At 36.5% G+C, this 21,365-nt stretch overlaps 1 protein-coding gene across 5 annotated transcripts in view; it reads left to right on the top strand.

Annotated features, from left to right (window-relative positions):
• NPAS2 (neuronal PAS domain protein 2) overlaps window positions 1-21,365 on the top strand; it is a 282,607-nt gene that overhangs the window by 164,354 nt on the left and 96,888 nt on the right. For all 5 annotated transcript variants that reach the window (XM_007501138.3, XM_007501137.3, XM_007501139.2 and 2 more), the window contains 2 exons: window positions 8,361-8,509; window positions 16,409-16,500. In XM_007501138.3, the coding sequence (XP_007501200.1) occupies window positions 8,361-8,509; window positions 16,409-16,500 (241 nt within the window). The remainder of the gene's footprint in view (window positions 1-8,360; window positions 8,510-16,408; window positions 16,501-21,365) is intronic.

Below are 21,365 nucleotides of genomic sequence, written 5' to 3'. Positions count from 1 at the left end.
TTGTATGGACCATGTTAGTAGTCATTATAGACATTACAGAATAATAAACTGTGTTTTAACAACTCAAGCAATTTATAATGGACAAACTAGGACAGGAACAGGGCTTTTTTTTCTAAGGAGATTACATGTTACTTTTCAAATCTAGGCCAAAAAATTACTTATAATGCATATACTTAGAAAGTTAAGTTTTCCTTTATCTTTTCCAAGATTTTACATTATATGTTTTCTGCTGGACAAGCAAAGGACGTCTCAGTTTCTATGTCCATAAATGCAATTCTAGAAGACAGATGCCTCTACTATTAATGTAGGAGGCAAGCAAAGATTAAAGACCATAAAAGTGGAGGCTACAATTTAGGACAAGAAAGGGCTGAGGTAAACAGCAGGCCCAAAATGCTTGGATAAAGGCTGCCATTTTTTTATTAAAGAAAAAAAAAAGTCTACATAGAAGATTTAAGGTATCTACCCAGATTTTATCAGGAATCAGCCAATCTAAAAAGTCATAAGCAAAGAATAAGATGAAGAGTTCTAAATAACAACATATTATGAAGCTATGTTGAAATGAAATGAAACAGGTGATGCTATAATGATAAATATTTAAAAAAAAAAAAGGACTTACTCCTTGCTCTTTACTATCAGTTCCTGGCCTTCCCTCTGTTATCATCACTCAAAGACTTCTCTTTTGATATTCACTCCCTAAATTTTTGTTACCCAGACCCAGTCCTCATTTTAGTCTTATATTTGCCTCTAGATCATTCTCCCTTTCTTTGCCATCCCCTCTCCCTTAGGTCCTCCTCTAAAACTTGGGAACTTAAAGATTCACATTGATATCTTTCTTATGAAAAGTTGACTTTCCATTTCATCAGTCTCCTTAACCACCTATGTGTGACCTACAAGCTAATTCTTCCTCAGCCAGCCAGAGATGATCTTCACCATCACTTCTAATTACAGTTATCGTACTCTAAAATTCTCCTCTCGGATCATAACCTCCTCTCCTTCCTCTCCTAGCTCTTCCATCCTCTGACTCATTCCTTCTAAAGCTATTCCTTAATTCTCACTGTTTTATTCAGTCTCTCTGTATTCTCAGTCATCCTGCTTCACTTTCTTCCCTCACAGTGTCGACCCCCTAATTGATCAGTATCTCATATTTTGTGCTCCTGTTTATTTATATATTGGTGACCTATTTTGGCCTATTCCAGCATGCCCTAGTAATTTGCCTTATCAGGAGGCATCTTCCTTATCCACTGATATTCCACCTGGACTATTTCCCCAATGGCCAATGCATCCTCCTATCTTTTACTAACTTTCTCTATCTTATTAATAGCCAAGAACAAATCCTCCTCCCTAAACCCAGCAGTCTACTCCCTCCTACTTATTCAGCCATACCCTACAAAGCTGTACTTCTTCCTTTGTGCCCACTAGAAAGCCCACCTCAGAACTAATGAACTTTTTCTCATTTTAAACCTCTTCCTTTCTCCTTCCATCTTCTGGTACTGGCTGGTATCTACCAATTCCTAAGACATTTTCTATCCTTTCTCAAGGAGCTTATAGCTGGCTCACAAATATCCTCTATACTTCCATCTTTATACTAGGGAACTTGTTCATGCATGTTAATGCTCCTTCAAGTATTCCAATTTCCCAATTCCTCAATCTATTCATTTCCCAAGACTTGTTCCTCCTCTACATCTCACTTACACACAGAGATAATCATACTCTTAATCTTGCCATCATCTATAGACATTCCATGTCCATGTAGCTTGAAATTCCCTTATCTTTTATCATTCCATGCCTTATTACTCCTAACCATGTTCTTTGCCTTCATCATGGCCTCCAACTCTCACTGTTTTCTTTTTTATATTAAATTTTATTCTCCTTCAGTTAATGAAAATTTATTTTCTCCCCCCTCAGGCTTTGTGGGAGAAAACATAAAATTTGCACAAAATAAAAATAATTCTCCTCATTGAGCATATCTAAAAATTATATGCCATATTTTGTACATTGAGTCTATTACCTCTCTTTGAGAAGGTGAGTACTGTACCACCATGCTTCATCAGCAGCCCTCTGGAATCATTGTTTGTCATCACACTGATGAGAGTTTGTAAAGCTTTAAAAAAATATTTTTATGGTATTGCTGTTATTGTATAAATTATTCTTCCTATTCTCATCACTTCATTCCACATGAGAACTTACAAATATCCCACGCCTTTCATCATTTCTTATGGCACAGTATTATGCCACATTCATATAGGAAGATTTGTTCAACAGTCACCGAATGATGGTACCTCCCTCCTTAGTTTCCAGTTCTTTCTTTGAAAGAAAAAAAAAACTTCTACAAAAAAAAAAGCTGCTTTAAATATTTGTGCACTTGTACTTTTCCTTTTTTTTTATCTCCTTGCACCCTTCAATACTTTCCTATGCCCTCCTGTCTTTACTGACTCTTTCAAATTGAAACTCCTGGGTGAACCAGTTCAAATAGACACTATACTCTTATCCTTGGATTCCTTGCTTCTTTGTTCCATTTCTGAGCATACCTCACAGAATTCCATCCTTGGATTAATTCCACCAACCACCTCCTTTGCCTTCAATGGAATTGGAAGGAACTGAAAAACTATTTGACTGGATCCTCTTTAAAATTATTTTAGCCAATCTAAACTAGGCCTTAGCTGAAGTAAGGTAGTCCTTCTGCACCTACCTAATCAAATGTCTAGCCCACTTACCACAGCAACCCCTTCTCTCCTCAAGTTTTCAGTGAACTCTTTTTTTCTGTTCCCCTGGGTTATGGAAATTCCCTCACTGAGTCAAGCCAAACAAAGCCTCCCCTTCAACTGTGCATGACCAATCACAGTCTTTGTTCAGTTTGTGTCTCTAGACCAACTTTATAAAGTAACTGCTCTAACTTTTATATGAATGTTGGAAATAAAATTGGCAATTGCTGTCCTTGCTAACAAATTGATTGTGCTTGTACTTTTCTGCCTCAGTTTCTTTTTATCATAGATTTTTATTACAGTCATTGCCTATGTGTTAAAATATTATTAGTTTATTATTTTGTGATATTGTTTGATATTTGCCATGTTCAGCACCTTGGGTTTGTTTGGATTGTTTTGTAAAGGTGGAAATGCCCACATCAGGCTGCCAGCTATTTTTACATCTTTGTGAGTTGCCAAACACATTGAGTGACTGGTTTACTAGTGAAAGGCCTTTCCATATTTCATTAGACTGGTCCTTGTAAAGAATTCTCAGTTCTTTTCTCAGACTGTACTGAGACTCTTTTTAACATAGTTACAGTAACAGCATTTTATAGTATTTTAAGATTTACAAAGCGCTTTATAAATATTATCTCATTTTATTCTCACAAGAGCCCTGGGAAATAGGGGCTATTATGATCCCCATTTTACAGATGAGGAAACTGAAACAGACCACATTTAAATGACTTTCATGGGGTCAGACAGCTCATATGCATCTGTGATTGGATTCAAACTCAAGTTTTCCTAAGGTACAGCATTCTATTTACTGTGCCACCTAGCTACATGGCAGGACTTGTTGGAGCTTGTACCTCATTGGCACAGCCTTTAAAAATTCAAGTTTGCTCCATTCCATAATGAGGCATGAGAAGAAAATTTGTGGAAAGCTGACATATAACTGATTTTTAATAAATATTAATTGAATTGAGTTGAGTTGAATGGTTATAATTATACCATCTAGAAAATATTTATAATGTTAATGTTTCTTTAGCAGACTATAAGAAAGAAGTATCCTAGTGACCTAATAAAAACATTGCAGTCAATATGGTAAATGTATACTTCTGTTGGAGATCATTGTTGGCATACTGAATAGAGCATTAGGAATAGAATCAGGAAGACCTAAATTAAAATTCAGTCTTGGATACTATCCATGTAATATAGTTAAGACTCTTGATTTGTCTGCCTCAATTTCCTCAACTATAAAGAGGGGATCATAATAGTACCTGCTTTCCAGGGCTGTTATGAGGACCAAATGAGGTAATATTTGTAAAGTGTTTAGCATAGTGCCTGGCAAGTTGGTACTTCATAAATGCTTGTTTCTCTCCTTCCATTAGGCTATCTTTCTTCTTAGATATTTTGATGAATTCGTAATTAATCATATGGTGACAGACATTCCCTCTACCAACCCAGATCAAAACTCATATATCATTTTATCCTGGGCAATTTTTGTCAGGCTTTCTGTAAAAATATTTTGGGAGGGGGCAGCTGGGTAGCTCAGTGGATTAAGAGTCAGGCCTAGAGACGGGAGGTCCTAGGTTCAAATCTGGTCTCAGCCACTTCCTAGCTGTGTGACCCTGGGCAAGTCACTTGACCCCCATTGCCTAGCCCTTACCACTCTTCTGCCTTGGAGCCAATACACAGTATTGACTCCAAGATGGAAGGTAAGGGTTTTAAAAAAAAAAAAAGGTGGGGGCAGCTGGGTGGCTCAATGGATTGAGTGTCGGGCCTAGAGACGGGAGGTCCTGGGTTCAGGTCTGGCCTCGGACACTTCCCAGCTGTGTGATTCTGGACAAGTCACTTGACCCCCATTGCCTAGCCCTTACCACTCTTCTGCCTTGGAGCCAATACACAGTATTGACTCCAAGACGGAAGGTAAGGGTTTAAAAAAAAAAAAGGTTTTGGGAGAATGATTGCTGTGCAGACAGAGAAAAGATTCTCAGAACCTCCCCCCTGGGGAGTTGTAATCTCAAACAGACAAGTATTACTGAGAGACTCTCCTGAGGGTCTAACATGCATGGACACACAGGTTTGGGAGAGAAGCTGAGAGGGAGATCTGATGGGAGTTGGTTGAGGATAGAAGTAAGGAAGAGAGGAGATAGGACATTAAAGAAATAGTCTGGGGAAATGGCTGACTGTGGCTAGGGTTGAGATCAACTAGGATCCTCTGTGGCCATTGCTGTCTATATCTACCACCAAGGCCAGAGAGGAAAGCTCTGAGACCCAAGCTTATCCGAGCAGTTGTGAAATTGCTCCTTACCCAATGATATTAATGCAGTGCTGAAGTGCCTTCCACCCTTTCCTTCTCCCTTTTTATCTGAGAGGGAAGTTAGAAGATCCAAAGGTTTTCTGTCCCTTAAGTTCATTCATAATTGCTGATTTAATTAATATTTTAACCCTGGCTTATTCCAGATAAAATTTATTTAATTTTACCTTCTTTTCCTTATGTATAGAGAGTTATGAAAAAGAGAAGTATGACTGGTTTTGTATATGGGAAAAAGTCAAGTCATTGTTAAAACTTGAAATCAACATTGACAATGATAGCTATTTATTAATTTATATAAATATCCCCAAAATGGTAAAAACGAGTCTAGGTTTTTTGACTGTGAGCAAAAGCAAGCCAGTCACCATTGCTGTCTGGTAGAAGGATGAGTTGGTGGATTTCACCTTCTTTTCCCCACTCCCTACATATCTAAGCAGAGAAATATCTCTATTGGGGCAGCCCAAGGTAGTGCCTAGAGATTATGTCAGACCCTGGGAGAGGAGAAAGGGAGTGTCTAAACCAGGCTGGTAATCCCCACCCACATTCCAAGGATGGGTATTCATCTACAACCAAGCAAACCTCTAAACTCAGACAATACAAAAGTTATATTCACCTAAATCCCCTTAGATTGCCTATCCCATAGTCTTTTTATAGACCTATTACTATTTTGTATATCTCTGCAATGCTTCAGTTACCCTAGTTGTTAATAAATGGCTGGGCCTACTTCCCTTTCTGGTCATACACATCCTAGATGAAGTCTATTTTAAAAATAGATTTTATTGATAATTTTTGCTATTATATCACTTGTATTTCTTTCTGTATCCATTGCCCTATTCTTTTATGGACAGTTATTCCTCATTTTAAAAAATTAATAGAAAGAAAAAGAGGAGCAAGGGAAGAACAATTCAGTAAAACTGATTCACATTTTTTTGTTGCTGTTATATGGTAGTGTCTGATTCTTGGTGACCCCATTTGGGGTTTTCTTGCCAAAGATACTGGAGTTGTTTGCCACTTCCTTCTCCAGCTCCTTTTACAGATGAAGAAATTCAGACAAACAAGGTTATGACTTGCCCAGGATCACATAGATACTAAATGTCTGAGGCCAGATTTCAACTGCACTCCAAGCTGCCCAATTCACATGAGATCAAATCTTTTTATTCCATTTTTGTATGCCAATCATCATTGGTAATATGACAGCCAGACTTGATAAGGATACCTTTTAAGATCATTCAATTGTGTTTATACTGATTCTATATAAATCAAGCTACTTATATTAATTATTAGGACTCTCAAGTATTCCAATCACTACCACTAAATGATATACTGATTTGATTGAATTGCAAGAGCTCCCCTTCTTATAAATAAATTAACTATTGGGTTGCATTTTTAAAGGGGCAGCTAGGTGACATAGTAAATAGAGCCCTTGGCCTGGGGTCAGGAAGGCCTGAATTCATTTTCAACCTCAGCCACAATTCCAACCTGGGCAAATCATAACCACTGTCCTCATCTGTAAAATGGGAACAATAATAGCATCTACCTCCCGGGGTTATTGTAAGGATTAAATGAGATGATAAATGTAAAATACTCTGAATAGTGCTTAATAGAGGGTCTATATAAATTTTAACTATTATTATAAGCTATTAAAATGGCACATCATAACTTTAAAAAAGATCTACAATATCTAGTTCCTCCCTTGAACTAATTATATTAGCTAAGTATCAAAGTGCCAGACCAATTTGATCTAAGAGATCTGATCTTGGGCCCATGAAATAAACATTTATTAAGCTCCCACTATGTGCCAGATAGCATACTAACCCTGGGTAATTTATCATAATACAGTGTATTTATTATGAGGTCTAATTTTAATCTAATGGCATGCTATCTGTAGCCAAGATAAAACCATACTTGGAATCAAGAAATCTGAGTCAGAATCCTGGCTCCAAAACATATTAGCTGTTTGACCATGAACAAGCCATTCACCTGCTTTAAAGCTCAGGAGGCAGAGTGGAAAGAACCCTGGGCTTAAAGTCTAGATCAGGGTCCTGATTAGGATTGTGAAACTTACTTAATATGTGGTCCTAGCAAATCATTTAACCTCATGAACCTGTGTTTCCTCTTTGGTAAAATGAGGTTAATGATGCCTATAAGGACCTGAGTCACAGGATTTATTGGAAGTATCAAATTAAATAATGTAGGCCAAGTACTTAGCAGACCTTAAGAGAATCAACCTTTTGTCACTGTAGAGGTATAAGTTACTATTATCCTAAAAATGGAGGCAGAACTTTCTGGAACACAGGCACAAAACCTAATTTTCCACCTTTTTTATATTGGATATATAAAAAAAAAATATATATATATATATATTTGATGTTGGAAGGCAGCTTAGAGTAGGTTTAGAAATCTCTGTAGGTTCTACCAAAGATTGTCTCACAGTTCCTAGAAGTTTAATTATTGATAAGATCATCAATGAAAAGTACAAATGTTTGACTTATCCCTTCTCTGATCCAGGAGTTCGCTCTGTCTCCATGACTTATTTTGGCCTTAGAATGCATACTGTAATTTGTGTCATAAATGCATGTCTTGACTTGCCAAAGAGCCTACAAGTTCCTTTAGTGCAGGGCCCATTTCATTGTGGTACAATAAAGTTGGTGCCCAGAGATCTGCCATGTAATGAAATTATCTAACTTTCTCAGGCCTCAGTTTCTTCATAGGTAAAATAGGACTTGTTCCGACTGCTTAATACTGTTTGTGTAAGGATTGGCTGAGCCTTACATACAAGTGAAACATATTTGTGATCAGATATGTGAAATTACTTTGAAAATGGCAAATTAGAAATCATAAAAAGTAAGTCTTTTATCATCACTACATGCTTCTTTTGTATTTGCCACAGTCCTTAGCTTTGAGCCTTATATGTAGTAGACCCTCAAGAAATATATGTTATGAGATACAAGGCAGAACATACTCATGGCTCCTGTGTAGCTTAGCCTCAAATTTGGAAGTAATGAAGTTAGGGAAGTGTTGTGAAAAACTAGCTGGAGCATATTCCTTCACTGCTAAAGGAAGGAATCCCCTTGCTTTTGTGAAATTGGAACTCTAGGTATTCAGAAAGTAAGGCATCAAGGGTGTTGTCAGGAGCTGCACAGACTTCTGGCCATAGCACATACAAATTCCCTCTACTTCTTGAAAAGTCACTACTTTAAAAAAAAATTGTCATCTGTGAAATGGGGCTAAAGCAATTTAACTTGTCCATGGCATTAAGAATAGGGCAACTCCAGAGTATGGTTGATATGTCTTGATTTCAGTCGTGACAAATGATGTCATAACTAGAATCTTGTGGTTACCAATGTTTTTCATATTTTTAGAGCTTCACGAAACAAGTCTGAGAAAAAGCGTCGTGACCAGTTCAATGTTCTCATCAAAGAACTTAGCTCCATGCTTCCAGGGAACACTCGAAAACTGGATAAAACTACAGTGCTTGAAAAAGTCATTGGATTTTTACAGAAACACAATGGTAAAAAAAAATTTTTTTTTAAGTAACTGCTGTTCTCTATTTCTATTTCCTTCCTTCCCTTTCTATAGTGTCTTCATGGTTTGAGATTTCCTAGTTTTAATTTTTCTACCTCTCAAGTTTACCCTCTTAAGCAACTGTCTATGTATATATAAAACAGGAGTCAGCTATTCTCCATACCAAATTACTCCTCCCTCATTAATAACCCCTTATTAGGCTAGGTTAGAAGGTGGCACTGCCCTCCCAAATTGTCTTTATTATTCTGATCATTCCTAGCAATAGCGTGTTATATACGGAGTGTAGGGAGCTCTGAGCAGCAATAACCACCCAGACCAGTCAGGATATAAACATTGCCAATGGGATTATCCTTACCAAAAGTATACTTGTTTTCCTGACTTATAAAATCTGGGAGTCAATTGTATTGATTTCCTAACAAACAGATCAGTGCCACCTTCCCTTCCCCTCCCTGATCCTGTCCCTAATTCTGATGGTGTGGACATTCTTGTATTGTTCTCACTCTCTTGGAACCCTGAACAACCTCATGTTCTGGTTTGAAAAGATATTGTGCTTTTGGACAGTTCTTGGAGCTATTGTCAATGTAAGCTCTTAAGAGGTTATTCAAATCCTTGTGTTAGCCTACTTTCTTGTAACCTTTACCAATCTCTTTTCCTCCTAGCACTAACTATACCTTTCCTGCCTCCCACCTGCAGATTAAGAAAAAAATTGGGGGAAAGTAAAAATGTAGGATGTTAATAAGAATGAGAAGCATAACCTCTTAAAAAAAACAACATGACTTCAAACATAATGAAAAGTCACAAATGTCAGAAGTATTGAGGAAATAATTATAGTTATTCTATCATTACAGCGATGCTTCTCTTTCACTGAAATTTTGCCACAGACAAGATGATTTCATGAGAGAGGGCATGATTGGGACATCTGAAAGTTTCATTGTGCTTATTATTCTTTGGCAATTTCTTTGATAATTATATATACCTATTAAAAATGTGACAGTAATAATATACCGTCTTTTTCAAAGCTGCCCAAGGGAGAGAGAAGAAGAATGTTAATATCTTCAGTTAAAAATGTCAGTGAAGAACAATCCAGTGAGATTGGAATAAAAGTATAACAATACTAGTTTAGAAAGCCCCAATATTGGGACTAGAATATTTCCTAAATAAGTACATTTTCTAAAAACTGAGATTTCCAAGTAAGAGTGAACATGTAGTAGCAGGTAATTTGGGTAAAAAATACTTTTTGCTCAAATTACTGAAACTAGATCAGTAGCATTGATAAAAGGAGACTGAACCCAGGCAGATTGATTTGTATTGTCAAATTTTGTTCTGGGGAATCATAGAACCGTAAGAATAGAACGAGAAGGAATTCATGTGAATCAATCAGTTCATAAGGATCCTAATAAACAGTTATGACTATGACATCCTCATTTTGCTTCATGAGAGAAATGCTACTTATTGTCAATTCCCTTACATTCATTCCAAGGGTGAGCAAGCATTTATTAAGCACCTCCTATGTACAAAATGCTGGGAATACTAAGAAAAGCAAAAAACAAACAAAAAAAAATAGCCCTGCTTTCAGTCAAGTAGCTCATAGTCTAATGCAGGAACCTTAATAAAATACAACTAAATTCCCATTAGTTGTTTCATTATTTCTCAAAATGAGTTGGAAAATTTGGTCTTAACTCAAAGCAACTGTGCATGCCATTAAATTAAATGAGAACTAGACCATATCAACAAACACTATCCAATAACTCTTATTCCAAGATTCTTTCATTTAGCCCAGGAATTCTAGGCAAAAACTAACCAGGGAAAATCATCTGTATAGATGAAGCTAGTCAAATGGGTATTCATTGGTGTATTCTCTTATTTATTTTCCTCTCCTGCCTTTCTGCTCTAGGAAAGCCAGATAGCCAAGGTAAGTAAAGTTAACTGGGGTTCAGATCCTTACAATGAATATTTTTGGTACTTTAACCAATTCTTTGCTTCAATCTTCTAATCACTGTTTGTTCTCTTTTTAAGGATGGGTGGGTAGAAGTGGGGGGGATCAAAACAAGAATCTGGCCGCTTTCTTTTGCAGAGAAATTAAAACTGTTTTGAGTCAACACCACTGATTGTATGAGCCTAAAGCCCTGAATTAAATGCAAATAAGGAAGGGATGCACAATTGGGTGTCCTAATCTCATTCAATGGAAATATTACATTCCACAGGGCCATATTTCCAGGACTGTTTGTCTCCCTTCTGTGTGCACTTACTGACCAATTTAATTTAATTTCCCCAAACACCAAAATCCCAATCCACATACCCCAGGAGTATTTCTGCCTTAGTCAATAGAAATAGAAATAAAAGGCTGTGAAAAAGGGAGAATTCTTTCATTTCAGGATGGTAACATTGACATTTCCTGGTCTATGCTCTTGTGTTACTGTCCCATTATCTGATCAATTATTTGTTGCACTAATGCGAAGATTACACTTGCCATCCTTAGGAAAGACAATACATGGATGACTTTATGATCTGTTTTGATTGGAGAGCAAGACAGACACTCTGGGACACAACTGGAAATGATATAAACCTGATGAACTGAATTTATTATGCTGCTTATTGATTTAAGTGCCTTCTAATGGAAAGTTCTCACAGGCATTTTATTTGAAAGCTTTAACCCCACCCCTCCTTTTTGTTTATGCCTCTCATCCCAAAATCCATTTGTTTGGAATTCTCTCTTGATTGGTTGAGTTCTATGCCCCACCCCACCATGGGTCAGAGTTTTCCTGAGGAATTCAGTCTATAAACTGGGGGGGGGGGGGAATGGGAGGGGGAAGACAGGGGGAAGAGAGGGAAGAAAGGGAAGAAAGGGAAGATCCAGGCCAGCAATCATCAAGAAAGCTATTTCCACTCCTGATAGAGGGACAAAGGGGGCTCAATCTTAGCCTCCTTCAGCATTCTCAAAAGGCCAGTCCAGGTTATACATGGAAATTTAAGTAATCATTTAAAATAATTGGTATGCTGATGGCATTCATAACATTGAATTTTTGGTACACAGTTCTCACTTAACGGAAATTTACAATATACAAATTCTAGTTTAGGTAAAGAATTTTGAAAGAAACTTGCATTCTAAAAAAAAAAAAATCCCTTATGTTAATTTTATCATGTTTCATGTTCGGATTTCCCTACCCATACAGCACCCCCCCCCCCAAAAAAAAACACTAAAAAAATCCCTTTAAGTGAAAACAGAGCAGACCAGAGGGAAGAGACCTTCACCCCATCTGGCCTATCCAATATCCATCTTCAGTCAGGTACCTCATGATATTCTTACCCTGTAGCTTGCCTTTCCTCTTCTGACTGTGTCCAGCATCCTCCCTCCCCACCCCTGTCTCCTAGATTTTTCTTTTTCTCAGATCTGGCCAGGCCCCCCCAAGTGGCTAACCCCAGCCCATGCATTTTCCTCCTCCTGCTTCTACTTATCTAGCCTGATCCTTGAACTGTGTGCTGGCCTCCTTGGGTCCCCTTTCTGCCTCCCTCCCTCTTTCCCTTTCCCACTCCCAGCCAAGTTCTCATTACTTAGAAGTCACTTTTAAGTAGAATAGTCCACTTCCACAAAGTGAGAACTACCTATAGACCACTTTTTTTTTACTTCCTAGAGACAGCATGTCTAACCTTAAAAAAAACAACAAAAAAAACCTATATATTAATTGGGCCCCAGGCTACAAAGACTATAATTACTAAAGGATGTTGGAACACCCACTGGGTGAAATGGCAACTATCAGTGTTTCTATACTATGTTAAAAAGTAGCTAGTCATACCAAATGATTTAAATGTTATTAATATAAAAGAAACATGTTTTCTTTTTCTCTAGCACTGATAAAATGTAACCTTTCTTCTAAAGGAAATGTGGGCTGTAATAGAAAGTCCAGTCCGCTTGTTGGAGAGCATCTTTTGCCATGATAAATTCAGTCCACAGACTTTATAAAAGAAGTCACATGTTTTTGTTGTTTTTGCCACAATCCTAATTAATTACATTAGTTATATAATATGTGGTTTTACTGGCCACAGTAGCTATCTCAAATATAAATTTTCTAAGAGTTAGAAGAATTGGAAGGCATGAATAAAGGTCAAAGAAATGAAAGTTGTTCCCTGTTTCTAATTACCTCACTGGCAATACTAGAATTAACTTGCTCTAAGATTTACAAGTAGTAAGTTTCTTCACTAGCTAGATTTTCTTTCATCCTATTCATCTCAAGGGCAAATTCGTCATGTTGTACAGTATTCTGCACACAATGGGCATTCAAATATAGGTTGTTAATTGACATTTTATATGATTTTCTTTCCTGATGAAGTCATTAAGGACAATTGCTCCTTTGCACTGCTTTAAAGATAAAGGAAACATTTTTTGTCTTATGTTAGTTTTAACTTGTTTGTTCAATTCTCCAATGCCTTCTTTTTTTTTCCTTTCTACTATTAACTGCTTAGCTACTCATTGCTTTGTCTAATTGGGGGGGGGGGGAAGGTACTGCAGACAGGGTACACAATATGTGTTCCTTACAGTTGTAAGCCTGTTACAGTTGTAATCTGGATCTGATTAATTTTAAGTTCAGATGCATAACATAGGCCAGAGATAAGGATTTAAATACTATTTATAATTTTTTTCTAACACTAAAAGTTTTCTTAATCATTTTATTGCCTACAAGTCTAAAACAAGGTGTGTTATTTTAATGAGGAAAAAACCCTAGAGATTTAGAAAATACTAGATGTGATATTTAACTTATCAAAAATTCTATCAAATGTAACATAACTGTCTATAATTTTAATGTTTTAAGCACCAAACATTTTAATTAATTACATGTATGCTCTAAAATGACCCCCCAAAAGAATCTTAACCATAGTGCTCATACATATGGAATGTATATAATATGAAATGAAAAAAGAGGCCTGAGAGAAAAGCAAGACTATACCTAGATAAGCCTTGTATGCTTTCCATTTGCAAAGAACATTTCAGCACTTGAAAATTGCCCTCATAGAAGTCCTAGCCTCATGTCTCCATATGATATAGAAGTGAATATAACTGTGCAGACCTTATGAGATTGGAAGGTCTTCTTGTGCAGACCTGTTATCTGTGGGTTAGCTTTCCCATGACTAGCCAAAATAGTCCAATTCTATTTATTTATTAAAAGCCCTTACCTTTTGTCTTTGAATTGATACTAAGAAAAGCAGTAAGAGCTAGGCAGTTGGGATCAAGTATTCACATAGCTAGGAAGTATATAAAGTAAGATTTGAACCAAGGTCCTCCCAATTCCAATATAACCAGGCCTGATGCTACCTAGCTTCCCCGGTTCAATTCTATTTAATGAATATTTATTAATTAAGTAATATATGGAAGGCAACAGGGGACATAATGTGTGGTGGCCTGGACTAAAGACAAGGTAGATTCAAGCCTCACCACTAATGTCTGCTGACTGAGATCCGAGGTGTGGCACTAAACCTCCTGATACCCGGAGCAAATTTTATAAGACTACATTTTCCAACAGTGGCTTATCTGCATTCTGTCCCAACCCAAAAAAGAATGTAGAAGGCACTTTATTACTTTAGAGTCAAATAAATAACGAGTAAGAGTCTTTGTTTTCTGGGATATTAAAATCCATGTAAATTCATAGAGGCTCTTCCCTAGAAAGTGGGCCACCAAGGTCCACTTGATAGTCAATTTTATAAAGTGCTGACTATGGACCAGGTACTTTATGAAGGCTGCCTAGCAAGGCGTACTAAAGTTATATTCTGCATTTTCTATACTAATGAACATTTGCTTCTTGAAGTATTTAAAGTAGCGTTGCACAAATGGTGAATAAAATGATACTTTCTATGTTGGTATCATTTACTCAAATTCTAAAAGTTTTCAATTTTTATTTATTTGTTACATTAAAATTCCTAGGTGTCTTCCTCCTTCCTTCCCTTCCCTGTAGTAGAGAAGGCAATATATGACAAAAAGATCTATGGATATAGAAAACTATGTCATATTTATTTGTATTTATCAGTTATTTCTCTGGAGGTGGACTTACACAAGTCATTCTTTTAAAAGTTGCTGTAGATAATGTTCTTTTTTCATTTTTCTAATTTTTTAATTCTTCATCTTCTTCTTTTTAAACATTTTAAATGGTTTTTAATTCTAACTTTTACAAATGCCACCTGTTCTAATGATACATTTCTACATAACAAAGAAAAAACACAACCCCCAAAAATTATATAGGAAACTCTAATGATATTTTCTCTAAACCCTATACCTCTGGAATGATTATAGTTTTTTCTCTTTTCCAGTGTGAAAACATCTATACCACCTTAATAATGCTTTTTTTTTTAACATTCTTACCTTCTGGGTAGAATCAATACTGTGTATTGTTGGTTCCAAGACAGAAAATCAGGAAGGTCTAGGCCAGTGATGGCGAGCCTTTTAGAGGGGTAGTATAATAGTGAAATTAGGACTGTGGTCCTTAGAATTTTGTAAAGTTTCTTAGAATCACTCAGATAGGTAAAAGATTAGAAATAGATAGAAATATAAGAGTTTAGCCTAATTTAAGGCCCCACAGGGTTGCTCCCAATATGGCCTCCCACAGCCACCTTCTTCTCCAGTCATCAGAGATAGAAAACAAACACTTCCTAGATCATCCCTTCCTTTTACACCCAGAGGGACTCAGAGTCATTGATCAAGTGAGGAGACTATGCTAGGTGATGTAACTAGTTGACCAACCTAGGTGACATAAGTGATGTAGCTCTAGGAGTGCAGGGATGCAGGAAAGACCCCATGGGTGATCCTGGGAGAGAATTCCCCTCATACAACAGGTGATCTGAGAAATGTCCTCAGGCATGAATGGAAAGGGGGAGGAGTACAGTATGGCCCCTATTCCTCTGGCTTTCTAATAACAAACTCTGGTGAACTTTATGCTAGGACAATGGTATGCGTGCCCACAGAGAGGGCTCTGGGTGCCCACTCTGGGACACATGCCATAGGCTTGCCACCAGAGGTCTAGGCAATGAGGGTTAAGTGACTGGCTTAGCATCACATAGCTAGGAAGTATCTGAGGTCATATTGGAACCCAGGACCTCCTATCTCTAGCCCTAGCTGCCTATATTTTAAATCCCTTACCTTCCATCTTAGACTCAATAATCTGTATTCGTTCCAAGGCAGAAGAGTGGTAAAGGGTAGGCAGTGGAGGTTAAGAGATTTGCCCAAGATCACCCAGCTAGGAAGAGTTTGGGGTCAAATTTGCACCCAGGACCCTCCATCTGAAGGTCTGGCTTTCTATCTACTGAGTCACCTCACTATCCTCTTTAATAACTCTGCTTCTTGGTTACTCTTCGTGGTAGTTCCTTTCCAGATCATATATCAGTGCCTAGTACAGAGTAGGCACAACTAAATGCTTATTGATTTGATTTGAATTGAATTGAAATTCTTGCTCTTAACCAAAGGTACTAAGACTAGACTAGTCCATAAAACCTTAAAATTGGCTTTCCAGTTATATACCAGAGGCTGTTGAATTTTTTGTGTAGCGTGGACCCCTTTGGCAATCTGGTGAAGCCTAGGGGCCTCTTCTCTGAATAATGTTTTTAAAGGCATAAAATAAAGAGGATTACAGAGGAAACCAATTCTATTAAAATATAATTATAATAGTAGTTTTAAATGGTCACGTTCAGGGACCCCCAGCTAACCCCCGTTCTAAACAAGGTAGTCTGATTATTTCCTATTGTCAACTATAATATAGATATTATATCCTGACTCCCAGGAGATATTTGATCTTCTCAGATTACTTTCAGTTATATCAAATCACATGCCAATAGCTTGTGTCTCATTTAACTGTGCTTTTTACCTGGGCTAACCAAAAGTAACAACATATTTGTATTTGTTTAGAAGTTTCAGCACAAACAGAACTCTGTGATATTCAGCAAGACTGGAAGCCTTCATTTCTCAGTAATGAAGAATTCACCCAGCTGATGTTGGAGGTAAAATTGCATTTTTACATTTAAATTAATTCATTCATTTGTTACATTAAAATATCCAGGTAACTCCTTCCTTCCTTCCTATTCTCCCACTAGAGAAGGCATCGTTTTACAAAAAGATATATGTGTATAAAAAAAAAAAAACCATGTGTTGCTTATTTCAATTTTTCCATTCTTTCTCTGGAGGTCATACTTCCAACTGTTTCTAGTGCTTTGTATAATGTTCTCTTGGTTCTTCTCATTTCGCTCTTCATAACTTCATGTAGATCTTTGCATTTTTAAAAATTTAATTAATTTATTTGTCATTTCTTATGGATCAGTAGTATTCATCACAATCAGATACTGTGTTTAGTCATTCCTCACTTGATGGGCATATCTTCAGTTTCCAGTTCTTTGCCACCACAAAGAGAGCTGTTATAAGGGTCAAAAGATAAGCACAGAAAGTTTTGGGATGAAGAAACCAAAGCTATATAACCATACAAAAACATATTCTAATCATTATTGATTAGAGAAATGCAAATCAAAATAACCCTGCCAATATCATCTCAAACCTATCAGATTGGCTAAAATAATGGGTAAAATGACAAATGTTGGAAGGGATGTAGAAAAATAAGGTCACTAATACATTGTTGGTAGAGCTGTGAAGTGATTCAACTATAACAATCTGGAACCCTCCCCAGAGAGTCATAAAATTGGGTATACCTTTTGACCCAGCAATACCACTATTAGTTTTAGCTCCCAAGGTGATCAGGGAGAAAGTAAAAATGCATTTAAATATTGGTTTTTAAGTATTTCAAAAGAAAATGAAGCTTATGGTCTCTGGATGTAATTCATCAATGCAAGAAAAAATGTGGCCTTAATCCTTCAAAAGCAGGCCTTGTAGGAAATGTCCTGTTCTGTGATTACTTGCTCACATGTATGCTGTGGTTATAGTACTTGGTGGTGTAATGAAGCAAATCTGTACAGTGAAATCCATAGCAATGCTTAGTAATAAATCAGAATACTATTACTGGGACGAAATGCCTGGATTTCTTACTCAGTACTAGAGACATGTTGAAGGGTTAATAATAGAAGAGGGGGAAAATCACATACATTCTTTACTTTTATTTCACATAGACTTTTCTTTTCTCAGAATGTAAGGACTAGTTCTAAATCCTTTTCCTAAAGTTAAATGCTTAGGAGGAATGCATTTTTTAAAAATTATACTTTCACCTTCTGGTTTTGTGAAAGTTTCCAATGAATTAAAACTACTTTTAAAGAGGCAATAAGGTAGAATGGAAAGAAGGCTGGATTTTGAGTCAAGGGGAGGAGTTCAAATAACCACCCCGTTCCTTAAAATCTTTGTTGTTGTACACTTATTTAGTTCTGCCTGACTCTTTGTGACCCCATTTGTGATTTTCTTGACAAAGAGACTGGAGTAATTTGCTATTTCCTTCTACAACTCATTTTTTATAAATGAGGAAACTGAGGCAATCAAGTAAATTAACTTGCCCAGAGTCTCACACAGCTAGTAAGCATCTGAGGCCAGGTTCAAACATGAAAAGATGAATCTTCCTGATTCCTGGCCTGGCTCTATTCTCTATGCCACCTACCTTTGTTACCCTAGGGAAATCACTTTTCTTCTATTGCCCTGAGTATCCTCATCAGGAAAATGAGGGAATTTGACTAGAAGTTCCCTAGGGTCCTTTCTATTTTTGAGACTTTGATCCTAAATGTTTTTGAAAGAACATGTGGAATAAAGGCAAGAAAGATGGCCTTGGCAAGTTATTTAACCCCTCTGAGCCTCAGTTTTCTGATCTGTAAAATGAGGATAAGATAGTTCCTATATTACAAGGCTGTTGTAAGGTTCAAATAAGATAATTTATGTAAAGCAATCAGAAAAATTTAAGTGCTATGCAAATGCCAATTATTATTACTTTATAATTTTGTTAATGTTTTTTCTTGTAAAATTTTTATCCAAATTTTATGATTCAAAATTACTCATGGATATTGGAGAACTGTCTTAAGGAAAATCATATGTACCTCTAATACTATATTTATATATGTACCCATTGGCTTATTTTTTCCTTCCAAATTTATGATCAAGACAGTTATGGAGGCAGAGAACTATTTTTCTGAAAATATTTCTAGTCTAAAGAGTACAATGTTAACTCACATTTCTAAAGCGATTCAAGACTTACAAAGAACTTACCCAGAAAAGACCTTGTAGGTAAAATACATTATTAATATGATTCCCTGGGGCAGGTAGTTCAGTCATTGGATTAAAGTACAAAGTCTAGAGATGGGAGGTCCTGAGTTCAAATTTAACCTCAGATACTTCCTAGCTGTGTGACGCTGGCCAAGTCATTAACCCCAATTACCCAGCCCTTACCTGTCTTCTACCTTGGAACCAATATTTAGTATCAATTCTAAGGCAGAAAGTAAGGGTTATAATAATAATAATAATAATAATAATATTCCCATTTTACAAATGAGGAAATCCAACCTTGGGAGCTAAATGACTTGCACTGAATCATATAGTTAAGTGTCATAGTTGAAACTTGAAATTAGATCTTTTAGCTCTAGAACCAACATTCTTTTTTTTTCTTTTTTAAAATTTAATTGATTTAGAATATTTTTCCATGGTTACAGAATTCATGTTCTTTTCCTCTCCTCTCCCCCAATGAGTAATTCATTCCATTGGGTTTTACATGTCATTGGTCAAGACCTATTTCCATATTATTAATATTTGCATTAGGGTGAGCATGTAGAGTCTACATCCCCAATCCTATCCCCATCAACCCATGTGATCAAGCAGTTGTTTTTCTTCTGTGTTTCTACTCCCACAGTTCTTCTTCTGGATGTGGTTAGTGTTCTTTCTCATAGGTCCCTCAGAATTGTCCTGGATCATTGCATTGCTGCTAGTAGAGAAGTACGTTGCATTCGATTGTGCCATTGTATCCGTCTCTGTGTACAATGTTCTCCTGGTTCTGCTCCTTTCACTCTGCATCAGTTCCTGGAGGTCATTCCAATTCACATGGAATTCCTCCAGTTGATATAAGCACAATTTGTTCAGCCATTCCCTAATCGATGGGCATCCCCTCATTTTCCAATTTTTTGTCACCACAAAGAGCACAGCTATGAATATTCTTATATAAGTCTTTTTTTCCCCTATTATCTCTTTGGGGTATAAACCCAGCAGTGCTATGGCTGGATCAAAAGGCATAGTAGAACTGACATTCTACCCACACCACCACATTGCCTCTGGCGTCTACTATACCTTTTGATTTTTCTGACAACTGGATTAGAGATAGAGCTGAAGATAAGATACAAAACCAGATTTTCTCCCCATTTACTCAGAAATGGGAACATAAATCTCTTTCCCTATAGGAGAGATAAAGAAAAGAAGCCTCTTTCTGTATATTTTTATGCTATGAAGATCAAGGAAAATTAGCTTGGGCAAATTTAACATAAAGAAGATAAAATATAAACTTTATCTCAAGGATAACTAGCAAACTATTTGGAGAGTTTCTTCTTCAAGCATATCTATCTGTTCATCTCTTCACACACACATATACATAGCACAAATATAAACCTCACTGGGCTTAAATTAGATATACTGAACATGAAAGTATTTGAATAAATAAATACCACACTTAATGTCCAAATATTATGGAATACATAAGTATTAATGAGCATTTGCATAAAAATACTTCACTATATACAAAATATATGTAAAGAGCCTACAAAACTTACTTTTACAGTGATACATTTTAAACAAATTAACTATAGAGCTGTTTGTAAAATATAATGCATGGATAGATATATCATTATACTGCTTTACATAAATAACTTTCTATTTTCGTTCTCATGTAAATATAGCTAAAATAGAACTATAGCTACGGGCTTTATTTATGAAGTGAAAGCAGTCTCATTTATTCAATAAATTTCAAAAGCATTTAAAAACCTCTGAAGAAATGTGAGCTTGCATATTCAAAATTAAATCACATTCCTTGGAAATGATTTAGCCTGGAGGGTAGGGCTGAAATTCAGGTAGGTGAGATAGCTAGAATAAGCTGGTTAAGGATAAGTGTAAATGTCACATATTTGTTGTGTATTGAGAACAATTTTGTACAACTTCCTGCTCACTCTATAAAATGAACAATCTACCCATTGTGTCAAAAGAGGATGCCCTTAAACTGTGTTTGCATAAGATGCCTGAATTAGACATGAAAAAACAACCTACTCTTTATTCAGGACATTTTGTTCCAAATTTATTTTTTTTTTTTTGTATGACCCAAGAATGCCACAAGTCAACATTTCTGGCTTAACATTAGCTTCAAGTTCTATTGAATTTCCCATCCATGAAAAGTTCTCGATATGCTCTCTAGGGGTGTCTGTTATTCATCAATAAACAGGAAGTATTTGCCACCTTTTGGATGTTGTTTTATGTTCTCTCTACTCTTTCTTTCACTATCCACTGTGCCACCTACCTTTGTAATCTTAGGCATATCACTTTTCCTCTGAGTGTGTGATAAGATATGACTGTGAGAGGCAGGAGAAAGCCTGGATTCAAGTTCTGACCTCAACTATAACCCTAGGTAAATCAGTTTAACTTCTCAAACACTCCCAGGCAACTCTCTGAGAAAAAAAAGTTGCAGAAAAGTTACAGATCTTCATCTCTAAAGAGAGTTTTCCCCCCCCCAGAGTTCCCTATACCTAAGAAGTCACAGTCCAAGGAAAAATGAGAGGAGAGGAGAGAGAATAAATAAAGATCATTACACTGTGTTTAACAAGTAGTCTTTTATTTGGAAGCAAGAGCCCCTAACTTTACTATACCCGCAGACCCCAAAAGATTTGCAATATATCTCCTAAAATAGACACCCTTC

The sequence above is a fragment of the Monodelphis domestica genome, chromosome 8 (assembly GCF_027887165.1).
Source record: "Monodelphis domestica isolate mMonDom1 chromosome 8, mMonDom1.pri, whole genome shotgun sequence".
Classification (NCBI taxonomy): domain Eukaryota; kingdom Metazoa; phylum Chordata; class Mammalia; order Didelphimorphia; family Didelphidae; genus Monodelphis; species Monodelphis domestica.
This window is presented reverse-complemented; position numbering and strand designations above follow the sequence as displayed.